The sequence below is a fragment of the Nicotiana tomentosiformis genome, chromosome 2 (assembly GCF_000390325.3).
Source record: "Nicotiana tomentosiformis chromosome 2, ASM39032v3, whole genome shotgun sequence".
NCBI lineage: Eukaryota > Viridiplantae > Streptophyta > Magnoliopsida > Solanales > Solanaceae > Nicotiana > Nicotiana tomentosiformis.
Genome location: NC_090813.1, coordinates 23,823,826 through 23,834,195, shown reverse-complemented (window position 1 = coordinate 23,834,195; position 10,370 = coordinate 23,823,826). Strand labels below are relative to the sequence as shown.

General features: G+C 33.8%; 1 protein-coding gene and 1 long non-coding RNA gene across 5 annotated transcripts; one reads left to right on the top strand and one right to left on the bottom strand.

Moving 5' to 3' along the window:
* On the top strand, positions 1-1,923 carry LOC138904339 (uncharacterized). Its single transcript, XR_011413423.1, has 2 exons — positions 1-447; positions 1,555-1,923. It is a non-coding gene; the product is annotated as an uncharacterized lncRNA (long non-coding RNA).
* Positions 1,924-5,535: 3,612 nt separating this feature from the next.
* LOC104087640 (protein NRT1/ PTR FAMILY 5.6-like) lies at positions 5,536-10,096 on the bottom strand. Of its 4 annotated transcripts, none has more exons than XM_070195084.1 (4): positions 9,844-10,096; positions 7,256-7,392; positions 6,609-7,153; positions 5,536-6,513 (listed from the first exon to the last, which is right to left on the bottom strand). In XM_070195084.1, the coding sequence occupies exons 1-4, from the start codon at positions 9,986-9,988 to the stop codon at positions 5,649-5,651; spliced, it is 1,692 nt and encodes a 563-aa protein (XP_070051185.1). In that variant the 5' UTR covers positions 9,989-10,096; the 3' UTR covers positions 5,536-5,648. The 4 variants fall into 4 exon arrangements, with proteins under 4 accessions (XP_070051185.1, XP_009590467.1, XP_070051187.1 ...); XM_009592172.4 differs by having other exon boundaries at positions 7,256-7,473; positions 9,844-10,095; XM_070195086.1 differs by having other exon boundaries at positions 7,256-7,460; positions 9,844-9,981.
* Between the last annotated feature and the right edge of the window lie 274 nt (positions 10,097-10,370).

The window sequence follows — 10,370 nt, the reverse complement described above, 5'->3', positions numbered from 1 at the left end:
ATTTCACCCATAACTCTTTCTCTCTTCTCTCTCTCTCTTCTCTCTCTTCTCTCCACCGCCGCCGCCGCCGCCAGAAATCACCCACCGGCGACGGACACCTCCAAACACCTCCAAATTAACACCATATAATCTCCACAACCTCCTCTTCCCATATCTCCAAACCAATTCCTTCAAAAAACCCTCAAACTCCTTGAATTTTAGATCTAAGAAACTTTAGCCGCCACTTTTTGGTCCAAATTCTTGAAGCTCCGGCCAACACCACCCTACAACGCATACATGAATGGATAGAGATCCACGAGACCTATCTTTTCCTACCCATTTCACCCCCAAAATCCCCGTCGCCGCCGGCCCGCTCCTCGCCGCCGCCACGGCTCCACCGCCTCACCACCGCCAAAATGCCCCGAACCCCCATTTTAGCTATTTTTCGGCTTCAAGCATACTTGTTAGGTATAATCGTCATCTCTTTAATTAATTTCTGATTTTTTTTTTAAATTTATTTAGTAGATTAGTTTATGATTTTTTTTTTTTCTGTTTTGGTTATTTCTTGTTAATTAGAGTTTCAAGTTAGGTTTATTTAATTAGCTATCTCTATTTAGTTTAGTGGTTTGTTAGATTTGTTATTGATTTAAACATGATCTTTAGTGTATTAGTTAAATCGTTCACTTAGTTAGTTGATTATTTAGTTGTTGTTAATCGTTGTTCGATTATTAACGATGCTCGTTCTGTTTTGAGCATTAGTTTGTGAATTTAGTTGTTTGTTTAGTAATTAGTTTACACAAATTCAATTTATTCCCATCAAGTTGGTTTTAATACTTAGTTCAATTACGTTTTTAGTCTCGTCTATACTTTGTCATTTCATAGTTGTCCAAGTTTGATTTGTGTTGAGCAAGTAGTTTGTTGTTGATGGTTAAAATCTGAAGTTTAGTTTATTTTATCACAAAATAGGGTAATAGTAGCTTACTTTTACTAGTAGGGTGGCTGAAAGGACATTTTTTCTCCTTGCTTCTGACACAGCAGATTTTCAGGTTGTCCTTTCACCTTTGGGACAGACCTTGAACAGTGTTTAGCACAAAAAGTCAGTCTTTTGGACAGATTTTTGGTGAACCAAAATCTGTCCAAAAATCTAACTTTATTTGCCTATTGAAAGGGCTGCTTTTCTACTATAAAAGAGAATTTCTTATACTTAGAATGCAGAGTTCCTTACTCACTGAAAAGGGGGACACTCTATCTTATACTTAAACACATCTTGGAGAGTTGCAAAAAGACATATATCTTTGAGAAAAATCAGCAGCTTAATACGTATAACAAGCTGAAATTTCAGTATTTTGTGAGGATTATTTGAGTGCAAAAACCTCGAGAAAAATAAAAAGATCCCTTAGGCAATTTGTGAAGTTGATAGCTACCAGTTTCAAGCATCTTTGTTGAGTTTTTTGGGTTGTCTTAACACTTGAGTTGCTGCTGTTTCTACTGTATTTGCTGCTGAGTTTTTTGTTGCTGAACTGCTGTATTTTATTATTCCACAAACCAGGTAACTTTCAAATTCTTATATTGCAGATTCTTGATGATAATAAGTAGGATTTGATCCCGGTTTGGTTGATAGAACATATTGGATCTGATTTTATTTCAAGATGAATGTCATATTAGTATTATCATCATGTAAATCTGTTAAAGATTAGTTAAATTATCGTTTTCTTCTTTATATATGTGATTGAAATTGCATTATGTTAAGATTACTTAGTTTAAGGAAAAGATAAAGACCCCACTTTTAACCATGTTTGTTTAGTTTGGGCTCTTTTCCGTGAGTTACTTTCATGGTTCATGTATAATTATCTAAGAAAGACTTCTAACTTCAAATATTTTGATGCTTTAAATTATAGTCAACATAATGTTATACTTAATATAGTTCTTCTCTTTAGCATTGAAGTATTACCGTTTTTTTGTAGTTCTTATATTTAGTCATGATTTTTATGTTGTTAATGAGTGTAGTTTGATTAGTGCCATGTTGGTGTAGATGAATAGAAATATTATGTTAGTCTTTAAGAAATAAGTTGGTTAAGAAGATAAAAGATAATAATTAGCATGTAAGTTTCTTTTATGAAAAAAAATAATTTTTAGTTTGGACATCAATGTAAGAAGCAATTTGGGTTTAGAAGAATACTTGTTATTTTGTGTTGTCTCGGTCATCGAGGCTCTTAAGCAACATGGGCCAAATAAGCTAAAATTTATAGGCCCAATGACAATAGAAAATAAGATGGGCATTTTCTTTAAAACCAATAAAAAAATTTTGTTAAATAAAATAAGTGGCCCAATACCATAAAAGTTTAACATAAGTTTACCCGGGTTTAAAGTCTTGCATTAGTGAAAATTATTTTTAATAATAATATTATTTTTTTCAGTCGAACAAGTAATAAATATAAAAAAGAAGCGCTTTTTAATTAATTTAAGCGATAGGCAATTTTAGGCACGTTTGAGATGTAGACCATGTGTTCATACACGGTCCTTGGTCGTTATTATTATTATTATTATTTTTAATAAAGTAGTCATGTGTGCATTCCCGCTCCTTGACTCTTCAATATTAATTGTATTTAAACCATATATACCGACACGTTCTTTGTTTTAATACATATAATCAAATAAGGACCTTGTGTGCTTGCACGCTCCTAGGCCAAAATTATTAATTATTAAGCGGTACTAGACAATAGTAACTTAAGGCAAATAATACACACTTTATCCAAAAATAATTCAAGCCAAATTTTAGTCAATAAAAGCGACCGTGCTAGAACCACGGATTCGGGGAATGCCTTATACCTTCTCCTCGGTTAACAGAATTCCTTACCCGGACTTTGTTTTCGCAGACCAATAATAATAGAGTCAAATCTTCCTTTGATTAGGGATTCAAATAAAAGGTGACTTGGAACACCAACAAAATCAATTCCAAGCGGCGACTCCGTAAATAAAATAATCCCTACTCAATTTTGTCACTTTAATTGGAAAAACCCTTTAATCCACACAATATTACTTTGCGGGTAGAAAAAGGGGTGTGACAGCTCTGGCGACTTTGCTGGGGACATTAAGAATTCGAGCTTGTATATTGACTTTATTTGGCTTTATTAATTTTTGTATATATTGTGATTTATTTGGGCCTAATAATATATGTACAAGTGATTGTGGCTAAAAATAAAAATAACCGGACAAGGGCCGGATCCCTGAAGCACAAAATGAAAGATGGCCCAATAAGGAATAGGCCCAACTCTTCGGAAGCTCATCCGGGATATGGGCTTAGCATTAAGGATCTATCACATATTTTCTAACTAGTTAAATTATTCGCGCTTCGTGTAGTTGCAAAAATATTAAATTGAATGAAATAAATTGTAGTAATAATAAGAAAAAAAATAGAAATGAAAGAAATAGAAAAATATAATAAAGAAAGTAATGGTAGGAAAGAGGGAGTAAAGAAGAAAAGAAATAATAGAGGATAGATAACTTTTATATGCATACGGATAAAAAATTTCTATTCTATCTAACAATCTTATAAAAATTAATAATTAAATAGGAGAGAATAGAAAAGAACATAAGGTATTTAGACTTTTTGGGCAATACATTAATACATTAATGTTATCCCCATTTTGCCCGAAAAGTCGTTCGACATTTTTTGTTCATTTCTTTTCTCCTATTTAAAATATTTACATTGTTATTGTTAATTTTTTAACCCAAAACCCCTATTGCCACCTACTCGGCAAAGTATAATATAAAATTAGAAGAAGCGAGATCCTCTAGTTTTATAAAAGAATATTGACTAAGATTTTAGGATTATTGTTGATTGCTTAATGTTACGGAAAGTCAGTACAATATGAGATGCTTAACTGCATCCTTCTCTATATCAAAATTTCTCTATATCAAAATTGACGGGAAAAGAGTATTTTGTAAAATATACCCGTACAATATCTTCTCCCTTAACACGCAAAATACATTAATCTTGTCATTCATATTTGGGATCGGTGCCAGAGTGGTACTAAATAGATCAAATCCTGGGCTTTCATGTTTTGTTTTTGAAGTACTAAAGTATAAAACTTCATGCTTAGTTGTTCATGCAGACTACAGGACAATAACTTAGTGATTATTGAAACAATTGGGTATCAAGACAATCATTTTCTTTTTATAGGTAAGACATTGTTCATTGACGAAAAAAGCAACAAATAAAATGAGCCAAAGATCCATTGTTCATAGACCAAAAGAGCAACAAATAAAATGAGTCAAACCTTTGCCAAAAATTGGGTATTAAGACCACTGTTCGTAGACTTAGTAATTATGCAGCATTAAGAATGGCCGGTACTTCGCTAAATGTTACTACGTCTTTTAGGGAAACAAAAGGACGGTTAGGGAATTGAACGTATTGAGTGCATAGGCATTGCTTTTAAACATTATGTCTTTTTGGAAAGGGATGCCATGACTATTGGGTTTTTCATGATAAAAATCGAAGGGCAAAACAAATTAATCGTAAAAAAAATAAAACTCTTCCTGTTCAATGAAGCTGCCACATCACTGGGCTAATGCCTCTCAATTATATAAATACTAGTGATATAACCTGCGCTACGACGCTTAGTAAATTTATATTAATTGATGTTATTATAAATTTAATTTAAGATAGAATTAGATTAAATTTTTAATTATATATACGATAATTAATTTATATATTTGATAAATCACAAATACAAATATTTGTATTAGAAGTAGAACTAAGGTGAACTACATTTCTCATTAGCACATTTACAATATATATATATATATTAACAACAACAACAACTCAGTATAATTCTACTAATGGTGTATGGGGAGGGTAGTGTGTACGCAGACCTTACCCCTACCCTGTCGTAGAGGCTGTTTCCGATAGACCCTCGACTCCCTCTCTCCAAGAACTCATCACCTTGCTCATACCCAAAAACTCATATATATATATATATATATATATATATATATATATATATATATATATATATATATATATATATATAAAATCTTTTAGTATATGAATCTTTTAGTGTACATGATATTAACACTTGTGTTTAAGTATTTTAATATATTTATTTCTGTTAGATAGTAGAACTTTTTTGTTTTTCTAAAAAAAATTATATTCAAAAAACATGGAGATAAATTGAAATGTAAAGGAATTTAGAGCTGACACTTGACAGACAACAAACCAGAAGAAAGAATAACATTTCCGTTAGACTTTCAGCCTTTTAGGTTTCGTGCATAAAAAAATAGTCAGATCAATTAAGCAGGCATCCCATGTTATCAGTAGAGAATGAATCTCCATTTAAAGTAGTAATTATTGCGATAAAGTAAATTTTATCTCAAAAAACTTGAAGATTCTATGTCAGAATTCACACAAAATTAGATAGTTTGATCTTGTACTCCAAATCGTCTCACATGAAATGGGATAGAGGTAGTGATAAATTTCGACGAAGCGGTATCTACGCCCCTGTAATTTTGGCAAAGGTTATCGTCAAAAATAATCAAAATACAATGGGACTGAGATTGAAAAAGAGGGATTTCTTATTTCCTTTAAACTTGTCAGAATACACTGATATTACTATGTCAATAAACGTAGTAAAAATATTACGTAAAACATTTAAAGGAATATTTATATACTAAGCCACTGCTTCACGATCATCACAATCAGCCACAGCTATAGTTTTCCTACCGTGTACATTCTTGTAGGAATAGTTCCTTGCAACAAAAACATACACACACAAATTTACTGCTGTAATGGTAGCTAACAACCAGTAAAAATAGTCGAGCCGACTACTATTTAGATCCTTCCCAAACCAACTCTTGCCACCCTTTTCTGTGATATGATCCACAATAGTTATCAAGAGGCTGCTAATAAAATTTGCAGCACCAATCACACTAAGGTAAAGTGCAATGCCTAAACTTCTCATGGAATCAGGTACTTGGTCATAGAAGTATTCTTGTAATCCCACTAAGGTAAATCCATCTCCTATTCCGATTATAAGGAATTGTGGGGCTAACCAGAACACACTCATTGAAGCTGAACCCTCGAGTGGATTTTTATTAACAATATTCAATCTTTTTCTTTCGACCAGAGCTGCAACTATCATAGTAGAAACAGAGAAGATCATTCCAATACCGATCCTTTGGAGAATACTAATGCCTCTTTCGTTTCCTGTTGCCCGTCTTAGGACAGGTACGAGAATTTTCTCATAGATAGTGACAGATATTATCATGCCAAATGCTGCTAAGGCAAAAATTGAGGCAGGGGGAATCTCAAAATTGTGAACAATCTTTCGGTTCAGTGTCACGCCTTGTTTGATGAAAAATGTTGCAGCTTGTGCTACACAAATACCAAATGGTATAGTGGTTAGCCAAATGGGAATCGTGTTGATAACTAGCTTCAATTCTTCCACCTTGGTCACACTTGCAAGTTTCCATGGATTCTGCTGCTGTTCTATTGAATATTGTTTGTCGTCAAGAATCGCAGCTTTATCAAGGAACCTATAAAGTAGAGTCACAAATGTGTTTCAATAGTACCTACATTGAATTAAAGAGTATATTCATAACAATAATCATGACTAAGTTTCAAATCTTACTTGAGCTTCTTGGTGTGACATAAAAGCCTCCTTTGGCTAGTTTCTGATTTGGGAATTTCATGTAAATGGGAAGGATTAGAAGGAAGATGAAGATTTCTTTTTCTAATTGCAGCTACAAGCACCTGTAACATTGGTGTTAATGGACTTCCAGTTGCTTTTCTATAACGATAGAACGGTCTCCCTGCAATAAAGATGACTAAACTAGAAGCCATAACTAGTGTGAGGATCAAATCTGCCATAGCCCAACTAATGCGGTCTTGAACATAAACGATAAGAGTAACACCAAGTAATAGTCCACAGCATAGCCCAAAATTCCACCAGTTGAAAAAAGACATTTTCTTCTTTTTTTCCGAAGGATGATCATCATCAAACTGATCAGCTCCAAAGCTCTCAAGAGAAGGCTTGTGCCCTCCTGTCCCAATTGAGATTAGGTAGATCGCAAGGAAGAAAATCGCCTCGTGGACTTTTCTAGGTTCATGACAGAGGTCACTATCACAAGGTTTCAGACTAGGAACCACTCTAGACATTGTCAAGAGAAGCAAGCCCTGCATTAACAGAACAAGGGAAAAAGTTATTTATTAAAATTACTCCATCCGTTTCAATATAGATGACACATTTTGCTTATCGAGGAGGGAAATTGTGGTTACCAGGAGGTAGACAGTGGTTGAGATAAGAACTGTAGAAAATCTTCCAAAGTATGCATCAGCCAGAAAGCCTCCAAGCAATGGCATTAAGGTGGTGACTCCTGACCAGTAGTTCACACTTTTTGCTGCTGTTTTGAGGTCTTGATGTATGACTTTTGTTAGGTATATAATCAAACTTGTTGCTAATCCAAAGTAACTCAACCTCTCACTGAATTCAATTACTGTAAGAAAGGTAACAATTAATTCATCACTGTCTCTGATATGCATAACCATGAAGGAACATGTTAACAAAATGAAAATCTAATCACCTCTTTGATTATTCTTAACCAAGTGAATCAATATAAAGCTCATCTATAGTTATGCTTAGTGGCAATTGAAATTTTAAGATAAAAATTATGTAAAGAAAAAAATGTTGTGTGTAGATACTGTCTAATATTTTGTGTCACTGGGATGATTCTAGCACAATAGCAGCAGCAATGGCTGGAGTTAAGCTTTGGAACTTATGTTGGGAATCTAAGCTGCTCAGACTCAGGTGCGGATATTCAGTACGGGCACGGATCCGAGTGTCGGATTCGGCAAAATCTAAACTTTAAGATTCGGGGTGCGGATCCAGGTATAGATACAGGTGTGGGAATTCGACTAAGAAAATTAAAAATTATAAAAGATAGAGCTATAAAGAGAAAAAGAAAGCCATTCAAGGCTTCCACCAACTCTCCATCTATATCGCTGCTACTGTCTATCAAAAGTCCGAACTCAGAACACAACCCCTTGAATTCTTGATTTTTCTGAAACACAAAGCAGCAAATATGAGACAAAAGTACTACAATATTGAAGGTATGTCATTTTCCATGTCTTAGATTTGTTTTATTTTTGATGTTGAGAAATCAAAATCTCAATTTTCCCCCAAATTTGTCGATAGACTCAGGTCAAAGTATCCGAAATTAGTTGACCGAATCCAGGACGTACCCCGCACCCGCACCTATCCCGTGTCGAGATGGGTGCGGCACCAAAAACAAAGAGTCCGCGCAACTTAACTGGGAATACAGTTCTTACGATTCAAATAGTGACCATAAACTTTCTATTTACTTAATCTATTTTATTTTTTTAAATAATAGAAAATAATGTGTCGCGGACAGCAGTGAATTATCCACTTGACAATAATTGGCCAGTTGCTATTTTTGTCAAGAGTGTCAACTAAGTGATAAGAAAGTCTATTTCTTGAGCAGTGCTAATCAATATCTAACGCGCTTAACAAGCAATCTAACTACTGTTTTGTGGTGTGCTTATGACCAACAAATGTCTTGTTTCAATGGGGACTGGTTTCAAAGCAATTTTTCTTTTGCTGAAAGATGAACTACTTGATCATGTAAGTGTTATTTTTCTTAGTGGATATCCTTAAAATAAAAGATAATTGAAGAGAATAAATAACTCAACGGAACATAAGTGGAAACAAGAAAGACAAAACACCAAATATATCTCATCAAGTTTCTGGTTTTAGGAACTTTTCCAGATAAGTTGGCCGGGGTCCATAAAATTTAAGAGAATGAGACAAGATATGGTGAGTAACACATTAAGTAACATTACACTAGTGCTTTTGTGGCCCCCCATAACGACGTGTGTCTATTATTTGTGCTTCTTTTCCCCCCTTTAATCTTCAAATGCTATAAGCACAAAAAAAGAAGTCTAGAAGCCTCTAAACCTTCTTGTGCTTATAGCATATCTTATCCCCTTCTCTGGTTTATGGAACACCGTAAATTTCATCTTTATTTTTATTAATTAAATATGGTCTTTCTTGCCAATAAAGAGAAAAGTCGTCAATTTTACAAGATAAACATGGTAATTTTTTGGCTTAATACATAGTTGACCTCCAAGCTTGTAGTCAAATTCCTTTGACACGCCTCAGTTTTACAGTAAATGTTTTACACGCCAAACGCTACCCTCGCCAAGGGTGTATTAAAGCCACCCTTTTAAGTGCTTTCTTGCCCCTTTTAATGACTTACCTACTACTTGTGATGACAGAAATGGAACTATTGACAAACCAGAAACGTAGTTTAGACTTATGAAAAAAGTGAAAATGAAATTTAGTTTTCTGGCCAATTTCCTTTGTATATATTAAAATCTATTCTAGCTAGAGTTAAGGTCATGACTAGACATAAGCCAAGTTTATTTCCACCTTTACTTGTCAATTGTTATCGGAGGCGAATATAAGATTTAAAAGTGATGTATTCAATCTTTAAGGTTCATAACATTATCTTTAACTATTTTGAAAATTGTGGCGTCAACATTAATATATGTATATATGTATTTATGTATATCAGGTAGGAGCGAAACTACATGTTTTAAAAGACTCATATAAATAAAATATAAATTTTAGCGGTACATCAAACACCTTTTCGAGTTTGAATATCTTTAAGAAAATTCCTAACTAAGTTTCAGTTGATCGCATTAAATATAAGCTGAGTGCTCCTCTGGTTGACACTTATCACAGCTTAGGACTAGAACTAACAGAGGAAGCCATTCTAACTTTAAGAGAAAAACTGACTTCAGATATACAAGTGAAACTATTTGGGTATGCATGGACAAATACTTACCTATAATGAAGAGGGAGGCTTTCCAGACACCAGTTGAACCCCTAAGAGGAACTCTTCCTTTATGATCCACAGAAGAATCACAAACCCATTTTTGCTCATCATCAATTTCTACTGATTCTGCTTTCTTTATCTGCTCCATTTCCATATTTATCTTATCCACTTTTTTTTACTCTAAAATACCAAAGAAGATATATCAGTACTACTAATTAAAGTGGATGAGATAACAAGTTGGTGGGTTGGCTGCTTTGGTTTTGCTCACCTTATATAGAAAGGGGAATCCCTGTTGACTGCTATTGACAAAGTTTCTAGATCGATTATGTGAGCCAAAAATGTAAAAGTAATTAAATTGAATGAATTGTCAATGATTGTGACAGAGGAAGAACAAACAATCCCTTCCACTAAATTAAAGTAGTCTTTTTTGGCCCTTAATATGTACAGGAGGAATTAGCACCAAAGACCTTTCACCGGAAAATTACACTGTATATTTAGGTAATTTTTTTTTAAATATGTATATATATTATATAATG